Source organism: Streptopelia decaocto (assembly GCF_964273445.1).
Source record: "Streptopelia decaocto genome assembly, chromosome: 1".
NCBI lineage: Eukaryota > Metazoa > Chordata > Aves > Columbiformes > Columbidae > Streptopelia > Streptopelia decaocto.
This window is the reverse complement of record NC_138663.1, coordinates 114,569,862-114,592,880: the sequence shown is the minus strand read 5'-3', so window position 1 is coordinate 114,592,880 and position 23,019 is coordinate 114,569,862. Positions and strand designations below refer to the sequence as shown.

General features: G+C 35.8%; 2 protein-coding genes across 9 annotated transcripts in view; one reads left to right on the top strand and one right to left on the bottom strand.

The window, feature by feature from the left end:
* CASK (calcium/calmodulin dependent serine protein kinase) overlaps nucleotides 1–23,019 on the top strand; it is a 206,381-nt gene that overhangs the window by 92,891 nt on the left and 90,471 nt on the right. For all 4 annotated transcript variants that reach the window (XM_082046510.1, XM_082046509.1, XM_082046508.1 and 1 more), the window contains exon 6: nucleotides 18,440–18,542. In XM_082046510.1, the coding sequence (XP_081902636.1) occupies nucleotides 18,440–18,542 (103 nt within the window). The remainder of the gene's footprint in view (nucleotides 1–18,439; nucleotides 18,543–23,019) is intronic.
* On the bottom strand, nucleotides 739–16,614 carry LOC309436909 (putative G-protein coupled receptor 34). 5 transcript variants are annotated; one of them, XM_082046575.1, is made up of 4 exons: nucleotides 12,286–13,638; nucleotides 9,723–9,818; nucleotides 3,984–4,055; nucleotides 739–2,769 (listed from the first exon to the last, which is right to left on the bottom strand). In XM_082046575.1, exon 4 carries the CDS (start codon nucleotides 2,734–2,736, stop codon nucleotides 1,729–1,731), a length of 1,008 nt encoding a protein of 335 aa, XP_081902701.1. In that variant the 5' UTR covers nucleotides 2,737–2,769; nucleotides 3,984–4,055; nucleotides 9,723–9,818; nucleotides 12,286–13,638; the 3' UTR covers nucleotides 739–1,728. The 5 variants fall into 5 exon arrangements, 2 of the variants coding, with proteins under 2 accessions (XP_081902701.1, XP_081902700.1); XR_014183429.1 differs by lacking the exon at nucleotides 739–2,769 and adding an exon at nucleotides 16,500–16,614 and having other exon boundaries at nucleotides 12,286–14,794; XR_014183430.1 differs by lacking the exons at nucleotides 739–2,769; nucleotides 3,984–4,055 and adding an exon at nucleotides 16,500–16,614 and having other exon boundaries at nucleotides 9,799–9,818; nucleotides 13,481–14,794.

Sequence of the window (23,019 nt, the reverse complement as noted above, 5' to 3'; positions counted from 1 at the left end):
GGCAAGGTTGGGAAGGCAGAATTGCTCACGAGATTTCCTTGTGAACTTTTGAGTGAGTGGTGGGACTTCTCAGAATACCTAGTATTTTATAGCACGTTTTACATTCAATAAACTCCTCTTGATCTTAGTTGCAGACAAGATTGTAGAAGGGAAAAGACTGTTATGTAATCTTAAGTGTCTTCTACAGAAATTATACAGAATAATTGATATCTCTACCTTAAGTCATCACAATATTCTAACTTCAACAGTTAAAAGAAATCCTGTTTTGCACTACTCTCATACTGATTATTAAATGTTTATCATTGAATATATTTTGTATACCAGTAAATAATAAAGATTTACACGTTCCTAATTAAACCATAGAATTTCCCTCACAAGATTAGACTAGGAGTATGGAAATTCCAGTAATTTGTTTTGTTAGGTTCTTTTTCAATTATAAGTAGTGCCAGAAGTTAGAAATAACTGCATTTCGTCCTTTTTTCTTCATTGGATATTGTACATTCGACTGTGTTGCAATTTATAGTTTTTTTTGTGCTTTTTGCACTCTTCTGCAAATGGTCTGGGTTTGAACATTGTTGTGAAGGAGGTGCCTTCTGGAGCAGCATGTGTTAATCCACCTTTGAAATGGAATAAGTACGTGGCACTTTGGGGTGAGTACAGTGGCCTGAGTACACCAAGCTTGCGTACGTATAAGGAAGCCAGTGCCTCAGCTGTTGAATGTGACAGCTGTGGGTAAGACTGCAACGAAAATGGTTCCTGAGGAAGCAACACAGCATGGATAAAACCTGTTCTTCTCAAACATCAAGTAAAATCCTAGGCCATCAGAGTTTCTCTTCCTCTTCACCTTTGCAGGATATGAGTCACCATTGAATCTTTCTCTTCAGGGTCACCTTGTTGCAGATGTAATTTCGTTAACACTGTGGCTATGATAGGAGTTGTCAGAGCAGGGCTCTAAAGTAATTAAATCTTAAATCTGATATTTCTGCTAATTTAGTACAAACCTGTAGTAAAGTTTTTTCTGTGAAGACTAGAACAAAAAAAATGTGTAAATTCTTAACACACTTTTACTCCTAAAAAAAACAGTTACTATAGCAAAACCCTGATATGATGGACATAGCTAAAGTAAATTGTAATATTTTCAGTAACTTTAGAATAAGTTATCATCAAGAACTTTTCTTTATGCACTAAAGAGTTTAGGTACCTTATGGTGCATTCCCCATGGAAAAAATAAAAATCAACCTTCTACCCAAACACTCTTGAACAAAAAATACATGCTAATCTTGAATGCATTTTGGAGCTTTCTGTGGCTGCTTTCTTAAGCCTTTGATACGTGATTAACCCATTCCATAGAAAACATCTGTGCTTTGTTTAGCTTTTTTTGTAAGGGAAACCTGTGTGCAAAACCTGGGACACTTTTATTGATTACTTCAGCTTAGTTGCTACCTTCTTGCTTGATTATTAAGGTAGAAATCACTGTCTGTCAGTCAAACAGAAAATGATTTTGCATTGCATGGATAAAGGAGTATTACACAGTTCACTGTATAAATTGCTTGGATTCGTTTGGATATACACATGAGATTTATTATGGCTACTGCTGATGTAGCAAGCAAGATCATTTAAAACAAAATACAAGTAATATTTTATTTAAATATTTACTATTTTGTATCAAAGTCTGGTTATAGGTAATGAATGTGTTTATTGTTACTTATATTCTACTAAAAACTTTCTTTATTCCCTCACATTTTGGGATTCTTCTGGTGTGGGTTTTGTAAACAAGCCATACAGTTTTTTCTTAAATGTTTTATCTAGCAGAAGGGTTATGACTGGATCTAAACTACTCTTAGCAGCAGCAAGGCAAGTAAGGAAATTTTTAATTTCCACTAGATAGTTTAACATTGGGCAGTCATTATTTGTAAGCAATACATAAAAAATTGGTCTAAAAATATGATATGGAAGAAAGCAGACAGTTAATATCATTTGGATGACAAGAATATTTCTTTTCACCGTACTGTAAATTAGATGTTTTTCTCCAATACAGCTGGTTTTTTGTATTTTACTCAGATGTCTGGTAAGACAATAGTATGACAACAAAACCGTCATAAAAGATATAAAAAAACACGCAGTAGCAAGAGAAGCCGCAATCAGTGCAGTAAATTCACCAGCTTCTACCTTCATGTTGTAGCATCTTTGAAATTCTTCCATAGTCCTTTCCAGGACATTATATGTTATAGCTGTTGCTGTTATGCAGAGCACAGTAAGCCATATAATGATGCACAAATATTTAGCAAATTTTGGCTGACGAAACTTTTTAAGTACACATCTGTAAAAGTTTTCATTAACTGCTTGAGAATATTGTGCATCACTGTTTTTCTTCAGTGTTGCATACTGACTTAGAGCGATTGAACATAAAATTATAATTGTAACATACATACTGACGTGCATAATGAGAGTCCCAAGGTGATTTGCTACACTACATGCTACAGAGTCATAAGTCCATTGGTACCCTCTTGAAAAATAGACAGCCAGAAAAGGCATTGTGCTACATACAAGTAAATTTGCAGTGACAAGGTTTGCCAGGTAAATGTATTGTGTTCTTTTTGTGGGTGCTCCCCTTGAAAGTGTCCAGACAGCGAGAATATTCCCAAAAATTCCAGCAGGAAATAGGGAAGAGTAGATGACTGGTAGAACTACAGTAGTAGCTAATGATGGCTGAAGAAGACATGTTGAATTTCTCATTTATGCCGGTATATCTTGAAAAATTGGTCAGAGCTGAAACACAATTAAAAAGATTATTCTTCTGAAATGTGCATCTAACATCTCTTTTAGTCTTTTCTCCTAATGTAACTGTTCCTTTTTCTCCCTGACTTTTCAAAGTTGCTAACTGCTGTTTGTCCTCTGGGTTTATTGTCTGGAGTTTGCGTGAGGTTAATGTTTGGGTGTTCTCTTCCACTCAGATTTTGTGAAGAAGAGTTGGCTGGTGTTAAACCCCAAAGATTTTACATACATAGAATGCAATAAAATAAATGAGGAAATGGAAGGTTCAGGCTAGGGTCTGGCAAAAACTTGTGTGGTCTCAGTTTATTCCTCAGTCTTCTGGAACATCTGTAACGTACTTTAGAAACCACTTCTAGACTATTTTAAGTTAAATAAACAAAATAAGTGCAAGGTATTACTTTAATTGCAGAAATGCAGAGGAGTATCCTGTGCCTCCATTTAATTTCAAATTAAACTGTGCATCATGCAGGAATCTGGGTAGATGTGTTTATTTTGTGTTGATGTCTGTATCTAATGTCCCTTTGTTCAGAGTTCTAATCTTAGATGTACATTTTGCATAAACAATTCAGTCTGTATTTCTAAACATATTAAATGGTAGTTGAAAACTGCAATATCTTTTTTCCAAGTTGTTTTAAATCTTTTCTCTGTTTCTATCCTGAAAATAAGAAACTGAAGCTCTATACAATGGCTGCATATAAAAACTGGCATTTCAACTTACTAACCTGTAGTGAAGAGACATTTTATTGTTGTAACGATACTATTTTAATGAAGTGTATCCTAGTTAGCTTTTGTTCTATGTTGAAAAAATTAACTGATTTCAAACTTACAGATTGATAATATTTCTTTTTTTTTTTCAAACAGCTATAAGTAAATGAACTCAGATACCAAAGAGGATTCTGTGTAGCTATGATAAAAATACGTAGGCGCCAAGCTGATTAGATAGCAAAAAGTTGTACAAGTCGTATTTAAAAATAATGCTGTAGGCTATGTTTAACTACTTGCAAATTAAACTAACATTTATAGCTGTTGCGTTTTAGTGTACACTAAGTCACATATGGATTGTTGAACAAAAATGTATTAATTCTTTTATTACAATAAATGAAATTCACAAAGTAATTGTTGAATTCAGTCATTTAGAAGTCTAATGGTCATTTTTGTGCCAATGCCCAAATTTTGTCAGGTAAAACAAGCAGTAGTTTTAAGCTTACCTATGCAAGCTGCACGCACCTTCCTTTGCAGAGAGGAAATTTTTCTGTCTGATGTCCTTTTTATCTCCAATGCTGCAATGAAAAGGATGATATTTGAATCTGCAAAGTACGGTTAAGAATAATATCTATCTGACATAAGCAGATTTTCAGAATGTACACTTTTACAGTGTCAAAGAGCAGTGAGGCATTTAGAGTTCAGACAAGATGATGTTGTCTTTTCAAAAAAGACTTTGAAATTAGATCAGGATGCAGGTCCATTAGAGATACAAAAAGAACGAGATGGTGTGGGAGAGTGATTGTAATGTTCCTTTGGTCAGGTAGGTATGGCACAGAGACACCTTGAAATCCTTTATATAGTTATTTCCTCTTTTTTGGGGGGTGGAGGGTTTGTTACCGTCATTTTCTTTAGGACTGCCCAGTTTTCAGAGTGAGGAAAAAGAAAGCCGCTGTTTTCTGCCTGCAAATTTGTATTTTCAATGACATTTAACCGTTCTTCAGCTCCAAGAGCTCCCACAAAACTATCTGTTCCTGAAGCTCCCATGCAATAACACTGTATCCATATCTGTCCTCATACGAAGGACCAAATGATCACATCTTGTATGTCTAGTCACGTGATGGATTGTGTGGAAGCAATTTACAGCTGATGCATTCTGGGCATCACTTGGGGAAAACTGGCTGTGTCCAAGAAATACAATATTTTATACAAATCAGGAAAGATTTGATCACAGATCATCGAACTCTGTTTAGTTTTGCAGAACTTGAGACCTTTGAATTTCCTTTTGTCTGATAGAGCTGTGGTTGTCAGATACGGCTTTTCGTCAGCTATAAATAAATAGCTTTATGAGAACAGATGTGATACCATATAAAAACTTCTGCAATTTTGGTAAGGTTCTCCTTTTGTTAGATTTCCTTGATGTTTTGAGCATACACTGTGAGAATCCACCTCAGTGATCATCTGTCAATTTTACTGTTCAGTCGTATTTTATAGTTTCTTACTAAAATGATGGGCATACATACTGGCCTATTTGGACTACATAGTTTATGTAATTTAACATTAAATTTATGCGAGGGAAACTGCCTGTGGAGTATTAGTAATTAGTTTGTAATGCTGTCGTTAGTTTGTATGTACTTTAGTTTTTGTTCCTGTTAGAGTAGTTATACCTTGTTTTTATTTTTTCTGCTTTTAGATGTATAGTTATATTAAAATTTGTTCTAACAGAAAGAGTCTTGTATTAATTAAAAATTTAATAGTTTCTTAAGTAGTCTTAGAAGTCCTTGTTACTATGTTATTCCATCCAGGTTTAGACACAAGAATGCATAGACTGGAAATTTGCTAAGAGGAGACACGCCAAAAAATGGTGTGACCAATTCCAGTTAGCAGGGGTTTTTTAAATTATTATTATTTGGTTGGTTATTAACTGTAGCCTGTAGTATTTATAACTTGATGACCATGATTCTTGCTGTAGGAAGAGATGTGGCATTTTTTTCTGAATTACTGTATTATAATAGATTATTATAGTGAATTACAGTCTATCAGATTTCATTTTGGAACTGATCAGTGAGATGAGTAACAAAGGAATGGGATATTATAAGATAAAAATAAATAAGTAAAGTTACAGTTAGTTCTAAGCTATAGTAAGCACCTCAGTGAACTATTTCCATCCACCTAACTTATAAATGGCATATTTTATCTAAAATATATTTGATTATATTCAAATAATGCAAGTGCATCTTTTATGCAATTCACTCTAAGTTCTTCATAATGACCTTCACGTGCATTCTGTGCCTCAATGATTTGTATTTTCTGTACTCTTAAGCCATTTTCACTTTCTAATTTATACATGTTACTAGAGTTTATGTGCCAGTAAGCAGCATAGTTGCATTTTGCCATTCTATGCAGATAACTTATTTTATGGCCCAAAGGCACAAAACCAGGGAAGTTACCAGTGGTGAAGGATCTATAGCCAGCCATTTATAAGCCATACGTAGCCTGCAATGTAATCTATGACAGGGTGATCCACTTGCAGGCTGCCTGGCCATTTCCTTTCCCCTCCACCTGCCTGAGATGATAGGAGACAGCCCAGTCAACCTCATATCTCCTTGTGCCTGTCACAAACCAAATGGGAACTGGGCTCTTCCTGCTGTACAACAGAGTATATATAATGTGTTGGCAGCAGTTGCTTCTTGTAGTATGAAAGAAGGTGGTAGCTCAGTTACCACTGGCTCCTGTAGCAGTCTTGGCGGTCTCCGTGCTGCAGAAGGCCCGAGAGATGCGCTCAGTGTCTGCCTCTCAAAGGATGGAAGGCAACTGCTGAGGATAGGGCACAGAAAAGTGTGCAACCCTAGGTACGGCTACTGTGGATGCTGAGAATGAATCATACTGAATAAATATATAGCATGCATCAGACGTGCAGCAGCCTTTAACTTGAAGTTTAAATTCAGGTACTTGGAATTTGGTCTGCTGTATGGCATTTAATACCAATGTAAGTCTCTAAGATGCACTGGGTGCTACACAAGTGCAATTCATATTTTCTTTCCAGAAAAATCGTTTACCAAGTAGCTTGCCTGGAACTTTGCCTTTTGGTGCTTAATGTTGTTGGGGATTTTTTTTTCTTAGACATGAAAATTGGACGTTTTCTTGGCTGCATAAATTCTTAAGATGCATGCACTACACAATAACCCTTTGCAGTTGGACATCTGTGTCAGGAGAATTGTTGCAGAGCACTGTCGTCCCTCTCTCCCAGTTCTCCAGCTTTCCATGCAGAGGTCACCCAGTGTGTGCAGTTCTTCTCCTGGCTTGATGTAAGGAGCATTTTAGCTATAGTCAGTATATGTTTTTAATATTTTAAGAAGTGCTCATCAAAACAAAATAATCTAAGCTCACGTTCAAATCTACCCAAGTTGAGGCTATGCTGGATCAGTGAAAATCAAATATTTGACAGATTTGAGCTGGGTTTGTGTTTGTTGTTCAGTAATGATTTTTCACCAGTTTAAGAGCTGCCTTTGTGGTTCAGCAAAATAGACCTAGAATGAAAGCTTTTTTGTTTTTTGATGAATTACAAGTGTACATAGTATAACTCTGTGGCATACTTAGAGATATAGAGTTAGGGATATATTGCTCCCACAGTTTCAGTTCTTTGCCTGTCATGAAATATGCAAAGTGTTTCACAGGTCCTGGATAGCTGTTTTACATAGACAAAAACCAAGCTAAACAATGTCTTTTTAAGCAGGAAAACTTAGCTTGAAGTTGACAGTACTAACAAAAATAATCTTCCAACATTTTTCTACTTCAGGTCTTCAGTGCTAAATACATCACGTTTTTTCCCAAATGGTATTTTTGTGCAGCTCCCAGAGGTACCTCTAACTGTATTTGCTTCTAAAAAAAACAGTGGCTGAGTATTGGGCATGATGATTTTTACTTTTAACTTCAGAAATCAGTCTTTAACATGAACACTGTTGATCAACATAGGCAAATAGCTTTCTGCACCATATTATTATTTTGTTTTTTTTTTTTTCCTAGTTAAATATGTTTTTGTTTAAAGGGTTTTGGGATTTCCAGGTTCTTCTTAAACTTGTGTGAAAACCCAAAGGTAATAAAGCAAAAATAAAAACATAAAATGTGGCAGTAAAAGCAAAACATACTTAAAAGGTAGATTTTGTTGGCTTCAAGCTGGGGAGTTGTGGCTGCAAAACGAATTCCGTTATGATAAAGGAACCAGGACTTAGCATTTACAAACAAAAACAAGATAACTTTTGAAGGTAGCATGTACCAGAATATATTATTGTGGTATATTTAAATAATTGATTCAGCTTGTGGAAACATAGGCTTATAAGTAAACTCTAGTTTTTTTCTCCTCATTTTGTTTCTTACTTTGGAGTACGATGGTGCACAGTTAGCCACTTCTCTGCCATTTATGTGTTTATTTCTACACTTTTCCCTCCAACTCTGCAGTTTGAATGTTAAGGCTTTTTCTAGCTTCATCCCTTCCCCCCAATTATTCTCACTCTCGTGATGTCTGTGAACAGCTCCCATGCCAGGATTTTTCCCACATGTTCACTCTGCAAGCACTGAATGGTGACAGCTTTGTAGCATCTTCTCTGTTCTCTTGGATTCCACAGAGCCCTCAGTAGTTGGAGTTTAGTGTAACAGATGGAAAAAAGGTCGGCAGAAGGTTCCCAGTGCTATGGAGAATACGTTGAAAATGTATTTTTGATTGATGGAACATTATCAATGAGTTCTTTTTTTCTATATGCTTTATTTGTCCTGTGCAACACAACTCTGCTCTCCACCCTGATTCTGCATGTGCTTTCAAGAGAGAGCATTAAATCAAAGCACCCATGTGTGAATTTTCAAGTTCCAGGAATAATGTGACTCTCATTTATCAGTGATGTAAGTTGTGCTTCTCTTTTATGGTTTCATTGACTGATGTTGTGAGGGAAGTTTTCAATTACATTTTTCCAAGTTGTGCTATCAAAACAATTGATACTGTCTGCCCTCATGAAAAATAACAACTTTCAGGTTAAAACCATAATTACGGTTAATTTCACTGTGAAAATGAAAGTTGATGTTGTGGTTTAACCCTGATAGGCAGGTAAGCCCCACACAGCCTCTTGCTCACTCCCCTCCAGTGGGATAGAAAAGAGAATCGGAAGGGTAAAAGTGTGAAAACTTGTTTATGGTTTCTGTCTCTTCCTGTTCTTGTGGCTGCTCTGCTGCCTCTTCTACTGCTCCCTCTAACACGCTCTGGTCAAATATGTTGTTATCTCAAAGCCTTTAAGCCCCACATTGGGTGCCAGAAACGGTTGCTGTGGTTTTATCCCGTTAGGCAGCTGCAGCCCAAGCAGCTGCTCACCCACTCCCCCTCCAATGGGCTGAGGGGGGAAGAGCTGGTAGGGTAAAAGTGAGAAAATTCATGGTTTGAGATAAAAAGAGTTCGGTAAGTTTAAAGGCGAGGGTGCGGGGACAGCAATGGCACCAAGGAAAACAAGTGATACAGAAATCTCCACTTTCTCACGCCCAGCTGACCTATGCGCAGCCAGTTCCTGAGAAATGGCAGCCCTGGCAAACACCCTCCCCAGTTTTGATTGCTGAGCATGAGGTTCTGTGGTTTCAGATATCCCTTTGGTCAGCTGGGCTCAGCTGTCCCAGCTGTGTCCTCTCCCAGCCTCTTGTGCAGCCCCAGCTAGTGGGTGGTGGGATGGGGTGAGGAGCAGAAAAGGCCTTGACACTGTGCAAGCACTGTTCAAGCACTGCTCCATAACTAAAACATCCCTGTGTTATCAATGCTGTTTCTATCACAAACCCAAAACATCACTGCATATAAGACACTGTGAAGAAATTTGACTCTGGTACCCCAAACAAAACCAGTGCAGTTGTTCACTCAAGCCAGGTGTGTTTTGATATGTTTATGATTCAAATTATAAACTTGTTTCAAGCAAAGGGGTTTGTTTCTTGACTTATATTTTCCATTCATTTTAAGGAATATAGGTATGACAATGTAGCAATTAATGTCAAGTCTAAAAGGTATAGAAGTGACTAGCCAGCATGAATACTTTATATGTATTTTGTAACTAGTATTTATTCTAATGAAGAACTTGTGGTCCTTTTTACATAGTAGTAGAGGTGGCATTTTGGTGTACCAGCTGAAGTCTGACGATATGCTGTAGATTTCAATAGAGACAGGAAGTGATGTCTGTGCAGGTTATGTGGAGATGTGTGTTGAGATGTGTTTTACTTACAGAAAGAAGAATAAATAGGAAGTCTTTCATGTTGGAATTCAGCTGAAGACTCAAATAGTTACTTTAGTTGGCCCCACTGGTACTCAGGAAGCACTGCTAAGACGAGAAGTAAGAGACACTGTTAAAGTGACTAATTATATGGTCATTTGACATGTTACAGTGTAACTTTTAGCAGATCTCCCTAGATGCGCCAGGACTGTTTGCTCTTCATTGATAGAGCCTGGAATTCTACCTGATAGAGCCTGATAGAGCCTGGAATTCTACCCTCAAAGTTGGGACAATCGATTGCAGAAAAAAAAATATGTTAAGATTAAATATTTTTGAAAAATAGTAAAGATACCTGCTTTGGGTTTTTTTTGGTCAGCAGTAATTGTTTCCCACATGACAGTGTTGTCTGGTTTCAGATCCCTTTTTGACCCAATAGATACATCTGGTCTTAAACATCATGAAGCACTGGTTTACATAGTTGTGGAAATCCATAAGTATTTTAACTTGTCTGTTTGCTTTTTGGGGCGTGTGTTGTTTTGTTTTGTTTTCTAACTGCTACTCCCTTAATGTCACACTCTCACAAAGAGTATATAGTTATTCTATTCCCCTCTTCCATACCATTCTTGACATTATAGATCTGTTGTGCTTCCTTTCAGGTTTTAATTTCTGAGCTGAAGAATTGATTTACTTAATGTGTTCCGTATAGAATCTGTATGATCTAAATTACAGAGTCTGTATCATCTGAGTTATACAATAGCACAATGATGACTTAACAGTTTTTTCCTCCTAGTTTTCACAGTCTGTATGCTGTTTTATTGCTGTTGAGCAATAGAGTTCTATCTTGAACTTTTTTAGGTTTGACTATCCTGAATAATCATGTGTTTGAAAACTTTGTTGACTCCTTACTCTCACTCATTCTGGACTGTAGTGTTCAACATATTTGTAAATGTATCCTTATGCATATTCTTGAAAAATATAATAAAGAAAAAAGACTATTTATTTTTAAGCTTTCTTTCTGATTTTTAACCAGTTCTAAAACAAGAATTAACTTCTAACATCCTAGGGTTTCTTAAAGCATTTAGTAAGTGATCTTGCTGAAGTCCAAGTATACCATACCACCTTTATCCCAGTTCTTCTCAGCTCTTCCGGACAGCTCCCCTGTTATTTTCTGATACATATCTTCCTTCAAACAAATCTATTTGCTTTTCACTTGGGTACATTATACAGCCAAGCTTGTCGTGTTTTATTTGTCTTTATAGGTGCTGTGGATTGGCCCAATGCAAACATTAGACTGTAGCTTCTGAAATCTCTTTAAAAGATTTGGGTCATATTTGCTGTTTAAGTAATAGATAATCCTGTATTGAAGTGCTTTAGAAACATTTTAATGTGCATTATAGCATGTAGCCCTGGGAAAGTGTTACTCTTCGGTATTTCTTCTGCTTTTTCTGAAATCTTGTCTACTGATATGGTGCTTCTTCTCTACAATCTATGAAGAATGGCTGTCGTGTAGAACAGATCTGGTCAATGCAAATACGTATGGGCATTTAAGGCTTTCCTCTTGAAGAAAATACTGTCAAAATTATTAAAGCAAAAAAGCCCATGTAATACTATTCACATGAATGGACCAGAATCTTGTACTGCAAGATTTTTTTTCCTGTTGTCCTTCTATTTATTTAGTTTCTTACAAAATGATATTATAGTAACCAAGTAAATGTTACGTAATTTACAAAAGCATGCCCAGATAACTAAGGTGGCCTGGTTTTTGTCCTGTGGAACACATTTCTATTTGCCTTTGGCTTTAAAAGTCAATTTCATTTGTAGCATTGAAGCCTTGTACTAGTACTTGATCTTCTGAAGAGACCTTCCTAAGAACTTCAGAATTCAAGCCTCACCATCTTGTTTATGTTCATCCTGTCCCATGCTCCCTACCCCACCCCGGCCTGATGATGACAGTCATCTATCAACTACTCACAGTAGAAGAAATACAGCCCATGAAAGAATGATGAGATAACATATATATCTTGTGAAATGATGGTTTATAAGCTCTGATATATTTAACAGAGTTGATGTAACTATGTAGAACTACTGTATTGCATAGGGGAATTGTAGAGAACAAGGAACATGCTGTTCCTTGTGCTGTACAGAGCCAAGACAGTTCTTGCTTCAGTCTACATATAATACGATGACAAGACAATTGATAAAAGATCATGAAAAAAATATAACAAAATTATTGTGAGAATCAATCAGAAATTATTGTACAAATATCTTAATTGTATGCTGAAATGTTTAAGAAAAACTGCAGTTACCATCATACTTTATGAAAATTAAAGGCCTGTAAGAATCTGTCTCTTGAAGATGAGGAAACCTCACCCTTGGCCGGTCACTGTAATTTAATATGTTTATACCCAGTTTCATCAAAACTGAATGGAGTAAAATCACACAAAAATTAAACTAAGTTTATATCTAACATAGCTGAAGTGTTATGTTTACTTTGTTCAATAAGAGTTTTATGAGTAGCTTCTGTAAATCTACCATATTGTACAGAATTAGTAAAAATCCTCAAGTTTTGACACACCTGGCATTAAAAGTCACATGATCCATCGAGAAGGTACTGGTAGTTGTATTATAATCAACTTCTTTACACCAGTTCACTTGTGCAGTATTGCTTCTATGCATTCAGGATAATAAATATTTTATGGAGTTTAACATCAGGTGACTAATTCATTTGCCTTTCTGGCCTGTCATGGCAGATATTTCGGTTGTTCTTGGCATAACTGCCTCTTTACTTGTCTTTGGTCTAACAACCCCCATGTTCAGCCCCCTTTTTTTAAACAATGTTACAGTTTGACATTTTTGTTTGTGCCTAAATACATAAACCTGTTTGGTTTTAATCTGAGAATGTAGTTGTATCTATGGGACATTGCTGTTACGTTGCTATTTACATAGCATCAGCCATTATCAAGATTATTTTAATCATGTGAAAAGAGAAGCTCAAGGCCAGGGAGGAAGCACGCAGCTGAAATACGTGTCTTCAGAAATCCATAAGCAGAGCAGTGACTGAGCCTGAGCGAAGATCAGAGCTGGTGCATCAGGTTGGTCACAAGAGCTGGTTTTCCTGTTCTGCTCTTTATGCTCAGTCCTGCAAGTGTGTTTTCCTTGTTGAACTACTTTCTGTAGCTGCAGTCACCAAATTTGTCAGAGTTTGAAGGAAATCTTAAGTAACTGAAAATACCTGTATGTCATCTCTCCTTCTTTAATTTCCAGTTTTCCGAAAACATTACTTACTTTTCCTCAGATGTTTGACCTTGACATTCATTAAGATGTTGAAAATATAATAAGGGGCTTAGGAGGCTCGAATATTTTAATTTTGCTGTTTTAATAAAACTAAGTGTATCTTCTGTAATTATAACTGAATTAATGGCAGTCATACTCTTCACCTCATTTTTAAGCAACTTGTTGCTAATTCCACAAATATTTCCTTGGAATGTAGTCCAAATGCTGATCTCTGAAACCTATTAGAGAATTACATAAAATCTGTAATGGTTTATATAGTTCTTTTGAATAGGACACAGTTTACTTTTTGCAAAATTCATCTATTATTTACATATACAAGTTGGTAATATTAACGTCTATATACAAGATGCCTTATACAGGTTCACACCCGGTTGTGGAAATCTCCTTTAAGAGTTAGTGTTCTAGTTTAATCCAGCAGAAGATGTCTGAGAACTTCCTGTTTTGTTTTCTTGGATAAACAAGAGCAAAATACTTACAAAAAGCAACTTCTCGTTTTCACAAACAGAAGTAAGACTTCTCATTTTTGAACAGGAAGAAAGAGGCAGGATTAGTCACTGTATGGTATAGCGTTTGGTAATCTTCAATTGATGTTGTGGCGTGACAGAGAAACTAGTATCCATTCATTTAAACAATCAAATCAGGGACTTCTTCTTTAAAGAACTTGAGTGTGGAGTAGTAGTAGATAATCGCTCTTGTGTGTATTGTCCAAGCTTTATTTCTGAAGTGCTTTCCAGAGCTAGGCCTGAATCTCCATGAAGTCTTCTGCAAATAAGTTGGAATACAGTCTTACGGACACTTCTGGACATTAGGAAATACATAACTGGGTCTAAGCAACTGTTGAAAGATGAAAATATGAGCATCACCTCATTGCATTTGTGAATGATTGCCTTCCAATAACAAGATGGATATTGTAACTGTGATGTAATGTAGACAAATCGGAATATATGGTAAGGAACGAAACAGATGGTGAAAATGAGGAGGACAATGAAGGAATTCCTTGCTGTCTGGGTATATTTTCCCGCATTCGGAAAATGTGCTCTTTTCTTTGAAATTTTCAGAAGGTTCTTGGCGATTTTAACATACGATAGTATCAAAAGGAAGAAAACTATCCAAAAAATAATTACAATAATATAATTTATAATGGCTTCTGTCTTTGCATTCTGTTTACTTCGGTAATGAAAGCACATGGTAGAATTGCTGTCCTCTCTCTTAAAGAAAGATGGTGCAACTACTATTATAAATCCTGTTAGTGCAAGTGCCCACACTATGCAACAAATATGTATACTTCGTGTGGTGGTTAACATTTTAGGACGCCTCACAGACTTATTTATTTTTATATAACGATCTAGACTAATTAGTCCTAACAGTACTATGCTAATATACATGTTCATGTAAAACAGAGTTCCTACAATCTTGCACAAAATCCGTCCAAACTTCCACGTGTTTTTGTTAACATGATAGAGTATTCGGAAAGGAAGACAGAAGATCAGCAGAAGGTCTGCAACAGCTACGTTTAGCAAGTAAACTTGGATAGAATTCCGTTTCTGATGAATGCACAGGAAAGCAAATAGGGCTATAATATTTCCAACCAATCCAACGACAAAAATAATAGAGTAAAAAATTATCAAAGTGACTGACAGTGAGTTGTCATCTATGGGGCAGCTGGCATTGTTTTGAATTTCCGAGGCATTTATGGCTCGGTTAGTTTGGTTACTCCAGAAGACTTCCTCATGTGGAAGAATGGTCAGCAAATCAGATGAAGCTGCAGCCATCATTTGTAAGGATATGTTCTGTACGAATGCAAAGAGAAATTGTAAGAATTAAATTGCCATTGATTCCTTTTGATGTGTTTACTTCCTTTATTGTGCACAGTCCCATGTAATATAAAAGACAATAACTAAAAAAAAGTAAATGCACCAAGTTACAACTCTGGCTGAGTAGAAGGAGGACGTTTAGCCAAATATCTTGATAAAATATAAGTCTAGAATAATCAGTTCCCTGTTTTTCTTCATGTGAAGTTAGGCAAGAACAGATGGTACAAATACTCAGATAACTTCTTTATTTATAAGTACAAATAATCTTTTAAAGGTCTGGTGTTAGGATTAGTCTTTCTGACATAGGAAACTTTTAAATTAAGATACAAAAATGGGTAAGCATAGCTAAGTGCTGATACAAAGTACATAGAAATCTATCAAAACAGTTCTAAACTCATCAGTCTTCATTTTAAATAAGTACCCAGGATCTCTCACGTGCAGGTCACTCATTTGCAATTAGAAAAGCAATTGTCAATTAATATCTAGCTATGTAATCTGTTATAAGTAATGCTGTGAGTCAGTACTGTTACAGTAGCTTGTTTTTAATAATTTGTATCTTCTCATAAATTTAAATATTTTTCCCTTTTCTTGACTGTTCACAAATCAATATTATACAAAGAAACTAATACTAGCCAGAAATCACATTAATGCAGTAACAGATTGTTTTCACATCTTCCTTGTTTTTATTGTTTTCCTTGTTTTGATTTCCAGGTCTTTAATTTCAGTCAGTTTATTTTTGAACAGGAAGATACAATCTGGAAGATAAAAGTCACCTTTGACCAAAGAAGGAAAACCAAAATAGTGTGTGGTTAGGAAAGCAGAATCACCATGAGCTGTTTAGAGGCATTGTTAAGACTCATTAGTAATGATACAGATTTGTTCTCAATTTGTATGTCATAACAATAAAAGATTCCATAAATAATTTTATTTAGAAATTTTTTTAAAGGGGCAAATCTCACAAAAAGTTGAGAATTGGTTTTGGTACTCGGAACTTAGCTGTCCAACGACAGTAACAAGAAAAAAACAGCAAAACACTGCCATATATATAACTTCAAAATAGTTTTTTCATTTGCACACTAGGTCTTAAACATGCAAATTTCTATTTAAATGTGTGATACAGCTACAGCACTGAAAATGGCAGCACTTTAGGTAAAATTCTTAATAAGACCTAATGTACATACAAAGTCTGAATTACTTAGAGGACAGTCTAAAATATTTTAACATCCTGTGTTGGTTGATCTTACAATTGCTTTAAATTTATACAGTATGTTAGCAGTTTTAAAAATATTTATGTTTTCATATTTGCCATTACATATTGTCAGGGAAGAAGTACTTTTAACAGTTTGATTTAAAAACATGATGCTTTCAAATGCATCTTGAAACTTACATACTACTATAATTTCTTGTTTATGTTGGTTTTTTATAAAAATGTTTGGCATCATGACTTGCATAAATAGTGACAAGTTTTAGGTCAATGCGAGACAAAAGTTTACTACATTGCATATCTCTTAGAAACATAACTTTTTGCTACCATAAGTTTTGTCATCTGTAAGCAAGCAGGCATGCTTGAACACAGGTATATTTTGAGAAAGGGTTTGAAGGTCAGTAGTACCTTTGCACTTAAAATAATTTTAATAGGATTTTGTTCTATTATAGTCTAAGTATAAAAGAAGCCACTTACCGTTTATGTATTAAGAACTTCTGCTGATTTTCAAAAGCGCTGGTGAAGTCAGGGAGGAGTAACCCGCAACTGCTCTTATTAGAAAGCTAAAGTACCAGCTTCTCTATGAAAGTGGTGAGAATCAGCTGACACATTACAATTAGCAACAAGGGGAAGTTTAACTAGTGTTGCAACTCTGCTTTTTTAAAAAAAGATAATTTTAACTAGCAAAACTCGGGCTGTTGAACAGATCAAGCTGCACTTTACTGGGAGAGCTTCTATAATAAAGTTTTCTCTGAGTTTCACTATGAATTGGAGTAGTTTTTTTAATTTTTCAGAAACTTTGTTTCTGGTGAGCAGTGTCAGTAGCTCCCTTTTTGGACGACAATTATGTTGGTACTGCCTGTCTTCTTTTTAATACTGTCATGGAAAAAGTGACACTTTTTCAAATGTGTAGGGTGAAGAGAAATCAACACAACAGTGAAATACTATGTTTTGGTTATGTTGGTATAGTTCTCCCATCTACCTTCCTTGTTGCCTGGGGTTAGAAATGTGAGATTGATCTTTTTCACGCCAAATGCCAGCAATGAGAGAATGTGAAAGTGCCCAAAGTGTGCAGCTTAAGTGGAGCAGGCGGAAGTGAAATTTAGAGATAATGCCACCTCGTAATACTATTTTAAGTAGGATGTAATGGACTGAAAATTACATTCATAAATTGCAAATTTAAAAATGGATTCTTGAAGCCCTAAAATGAGGTAGCCTGTTTAAAGATCATCTCAATAACATTGTTTTGACTTAGTGTTCTCCTTAGTATTTGAAATTAGAATTTCCCTGTTAACTTTCTTAACATATTATCTGCTTAGGCATCAAGCTTTTTTGCGATTCTGCAGATTTCGGGGCTCTGAGCAACCTGATCTAGTTGAAGATGTCCCAACTCATGGAAGGGGGGTTGGACCAGATGAGCTTTGAAGGTCCCTTCCAATCCAAACTGTTCTATGATTGTATGATTCTTACTTGAAGCTGCTTGTTCTCATGCAACTGAAACTTTGTAAAAGAAAACATGAGTGGTTACAGATGATGACTTTACAGGTAGTCAGATTGAGCTTGTTGTAGCTCCTTTGCACTATTCTGAGTTCCTAGTTTTGTAATTTAAGCATTACTGTATTCTCAGGAAGCAGTAAACAGGCTTGACATTCTTCCTTTTAAATAATTTCTTTCAAATAATATGCTTGACTGTAAAGAGAGGCTTTGAGTAAATGCAGGAAGTCATTCTATAATAGATGCAGTACACTGAATAGATTTTCTGCATATGTTTCTTTCTCCCGCACCAGTCAGTATCTGTCCAAATTGTGTATTCCATTTTTATATGTTACACCTTGGTCATATTAGTGGAAAGACTGGAAAATCAAAAGTATGGCTGACTGTGCCTGGAATCCAGTTTAGAAACCCAAACAATTTCCCCCCTCAGCGGGGGAAACAACTTTCAGCGTATTAGAAACATCACAGGGATGTTCTTTTCCTGCAGTTGGAAAGTGATCACTGAATCCTGTGATTAAGGCTCAAAATAGTGCTTTATGTTCCCAACAAGTTGTATCATAGGCAGGATGTTTCTTCTGGAGAATTGAAACAGTGTAAGGCTTTAGGGTGAAAGGTAAAAGGGAAAAAGTAATACCAGGTAAGAAATTATAGGCATTAATTTTTTTCCGTTTTACTGCGACTTCACTTCGTATTCTTTTAACTTCTGTTAAGTCCTGAAAGGATTTTGCTGTGCCTGGAACAATTGAAGGGGAAGCCAATGAAGAAAGAGTCCATGCCAGAAAAAAAGTACCTGAAATTAAGAAGTTATTTCAAAAAAAACCATAATTCTGGCTTCTGTTTATAGATTTATGAAAAATAGTTCCAAAATGCAAATTGTATTTCTCAAATAATATAACAATTTGTCTGGGTTTTTGTCTTTTCAGCCACACTGTGTACTACTTGCCTCAAAAGAAAATTCAGCCCCAGTAAAGCTTGGTGGTTTTGGGGTAGCAATTCAGTTAGGAGAGTCTGGGCTAGTTGCTGGAGGTAAGAAATTTTCCTTCCAAGTTATATAACATTATGCATGTTGTGCTGCAGAGTTCTATTCTTGCGACACAGCTTGGCCTGCAAAACAAGAGCTCAAAAACAATATTTCACTAAAGACTTTGTTAACATTATAAATGCATACAGTTAAGCTAAATTTCTAGTAGAATGTAACATTGTCGTGTGTACATATACTGAGTATTAAGTCTCTCTGAATGTTACTCAACAGGAGCTTACACTGCTTTGATCAAGAAGAAATGGAAAAAAAACAAAGAATTTTTCATTTTTAATACAATCTTTGGCGTAATAAAAATGCTATCAGGATTGAAATGCATGTCAAAGCAATTGAGTAAGGACTTAGTACAGCATCTTCAATGCTCCCCTATATTTCTTTGGCAATTTCTGTCACAATGCTATGCTGTTCAATAGCAAAATCTTACTAGTTTTCACATGTGACTCTTTTCTGTGTTTTAATATTTCATTGTAATTATTGCATAAGACATCAATATCTTGATATGTATGTATATTTTTTGATTGTGTTTTGTTTTCTGTGGATTTTATTTCCTCTAGCTGCCTTCCATATTGTTCCAGACAATAGGGTTATGCTTTAATCAGCCTGCACAGATGAAGACCCAATCAATTTTCTGATGCTTTCATTGCCAGAGTAGGAGACCACAACAAAACATTTTGTTAGTTTCCATTTTTTTTTTCTTCAAAATGAGTAACTTCCTCTCAGTACCACGCTTCTTCAAAAACTCAGGTTTTCGTATCCAATTACTTAAAGGTTTGGTCAAATTGGCTTTTATATGCTCTTTAAAACAAAAAGCAAATCCACTGTAAGCCTACCAACAGCTTCCGTTTTCTTCTAGGTATCGCTAATACCCTGGAAATATCCAGTATCATACTACCTAGAGACCTAGATACGTCTTTTCAAGTAAAATACCCATTTAGTTAAGCTACTGTTGTTTCCTTAATACAAAGGTCACTCCTTTCTTTACTTTCCCTGTGTTTCTTAAATTTGCTGTACTTCAGCCACTGCTTTTTTCAGTGATAGTTCCTACACTTTTGTTTATGATTCTCTCATATTTCTTCTTTATATTCTCACTGAGCGATTTATTCCGTTTCTTCTGTTTCAGCTACTCTTCTGGAGGTAGTCAGACACACAGCATACTTTCTTTCAGACTCCTAGCTGTCTCTCAAGAATACTCAAATTCAACTTGGAAAAAAAATCCTGCGTTTTTCCCAAAGTTTGTCATGTCCTTCCTTTCCTATTACCATTCACTATTGTGCATTCCCACTGGTCATTCATATGCTCAGCTTCCATGCAGTTATCAGTGTTGGTCTGGTCTTTCCTCTTTTATGTAAAAATGTTTTCGTTCCTTTCTAGTTCTGTTTGCAGTACTTCTAGAAACTTCATTCTTAAGCCTCATCAGAATATTATTTCTCCACATCCGTATATTTTGCCTCATCCATCTCAACTGCCGTATCAGTCTGCCTTCATATTTTTTTCCCCTCTCAACTGTCCTTTCCAGTTCTAGGCTTTCATTAGTGCTTATTACTTTCAGCTTCAAATTCCTCTCATTTTCAGGAATACCCAGAGTAATTCTACTCTACTAACATACTGTGGAAAGTGTCGGTTCTACTACTTATTTCGAGCTTTCTCCTTAACAGACTCCTTATCTCTTTGTTTTCATCTTCCATTCCAGTCTTTATACCACAAATTACATCTGTTATCTGGCAATTCGTTTTCCTTCCAGAATCCTATCTGAAGGCCTCTTACTAGACAGTCCCCTACACAGCACTGACAAGATTTCTTCAAATTTACAGTATCGCCCCATATGTGTTACAAGAAAGTTAACAATACTGTCTGAACTGGGCTATAAATTTCTTGTACAAAATTGTTTATCTACATATTTGTTTTACTAAGTTATTCATATGCCCTATGGTTTTGTTTTATAATAATAAATTAGAGACACTACTTACTTTTCAATTGTCTTCTAAATGAAATAGAAACTCTCCTCCTAGAGAAGTTTATGAGCAGTATAATAACCAACCTGTTCCCTTTCACATTATGTTTCTAATTTTTTGTGGAAAACATAGATTCAGCTTAACATAGTCAATTATTTACCTTCCGGTATGGCAATTCCTGTATTTAACAGTTAATGCATAAAAAATAAATATTGAATAAAAGCTCCTATGGCACTAAGGTTCTCTTACTTGACCCTAAAACTCGCTGTGCTTCTAAATGTCAGTGCTCAGTACACCTTAAAACTTTACAATACTGAGAACACACTGCCTTATGATTACAGAAAATGCAATACTTCTTAATCTTTCTGTATCTAGGTAATGCATATTTCCGTGATACCATAGCAGAATATACTCAATTACTAGTGTAAATCCCTATGTAGATGACCCTGGTGTTCAAGAACAGAAATCTTTGCTGTTTCCTTTTTTTATGTTGCTTGGAATAGTTTATCTTTTGAACCAGAAAAGGACAGCTTTCCTTTAGGAAAAGCACATCAACATTGAAAGTAATGTAACTGTAGAAAAGTTCAACTGATAGGACTCTTTCCTTAATCTTGCAAAAAAAAGCAGCCATTGTGCAAAAGCTCTTCAGTATCTATGGTGGTCAATCTCTTTTGTAGTAGAGTCTTTCTTATAAAATAGGAGTTGTTATATCTAAAACATTCAGGGGTTAACAATATTCTAAAAAAAAATAAAATAAAATTCTTGCTTTCATTCACTTGCATTTGTGCCATTTACTTGGTACGTTGATCCATCTGTGCCAGACAAGCCCAGATTGTGTGTAGCCTTGGAGAACACAAATAGAAGGGAATTTTCTCCCTGAATGTCTTTGAAGAATTCTAGGGTACAGCTTTTGCTTTCTTTGGGACTACAGAATGTTTTTAACTTTTTTTTTTTTTTCAAGTGTGCATAAATTGTTTTGGGGAAGAAAGGGGATTTTTGTAATAAAGATGAGCTAAGTCCCAGGTATTGAAAGTAGACTGGTCCCAATCTTTTGATGTAAGTCTGAAGAACAGACTTGGGTTGTTTACTGGGATTGTAACTACAGTGTTAGTTCAAGCAGATAGAAGGCTGTTTAACAAAAATGCAAGGGAGCTCATGATAACAAGCTATGATGTCACACTAGATGTCATTAGTGAAAATGTCTGTGGAATAGATTTTAAGCACATGCTTGTTATTAAGTACCAAAAAAAGGACATAACCATATCCCATTTTTCATCAGACCAGAAGGGAAAATGTAAGGAAATGACTTTTTGTTCCAGTAATGTTTGCCCATAAGCTGCAATGCAATGAGTAAGAAATGTGTCATCTTCTGAGTTACAGGAACTTGTTTTCATGAGCTGTCATTCTGTGAACGTCTCTTCATGCAGTTCATATGGTCAGAAGTGGAAAATGTTGCTAAATGTATTCATTTGAAGCATTGAAGTACCTACCTTAAGATGGATTTCTGGCAGTATGCACTGTAGTTACAGATCATGATATTTCACAAGTGAACTCTTTTATGGAAGAAGATGCAGACAGGAAACGGTCCATGTTTGTGTGGCTATGATGTAGCTGGAGTAGTGGAACCTCTGTGAAGTCTGTGATTTAGTAGAGCAATCTCACATTATGATCTCTGTCTTCTTCCTTGGACAATTTTTCTTTCAGAATGTAGTATAAATTGTCACAATATTTTCTTAAATAAATGTGACATCAGATTTATCAGATATCTTGGATGCTAAATCTTGGGGAATTTTAGCTAGTATCTAGTATAAAAGTCTGAAGGAACAAAAGCCATTGGGTCCACAAGTGCTATTTCCCCCACATAATCTACTTAATTTTCTCCTGGTTTCAACTAGTGCAGAATAAGATAACTGAATAGACATAAATGGTATGAGGTTCTTTACTAACTGTCAGGTTTTATCTATGAGTAGTTGACTGCTTTTCACTTTCTACCTTTAGCAGCAAAATGTCACGGGTATCATGATGCTAATCCGATCCACTATTGATTTTTCTGTATTGCTAGCTAGTTGCCCAAAGTTGCTTCAGAATCCGAAAGTATTTTCAGGTATCCTAACAAAACCACCGTTGTCTTACTGGAAAACATCTTGTATGTTCTTAATAGAAGTACAGCACCTAAATATCAGGTGTTCTTGGTTGTCAGCTAGCCTTTTAGACTTACTACAAAAATAGCAAAGGAAGGCATTACCATAAATTTCCCTGTAAACAAGATTATGGAATTTGGTGAGGGGGGTGGAATCTTTTAAGTTCCTTATTTTTGTTTTGTTCCCATCATTGTAAAAATGATCATAGAATCACAGAATGGTTTGGGTTGGAAGGAACATTTAAAGCTCATGTAGTCCAAATCCCTGCCATGAGCAGGGACATCTTCAACTAGATCAGGTTGCTCAGAGCCCCGTCCACCCCTCTGGGCAACCTGTGCTGGTGTTTCGCCAAACTGGATCTTCTTGGTGGT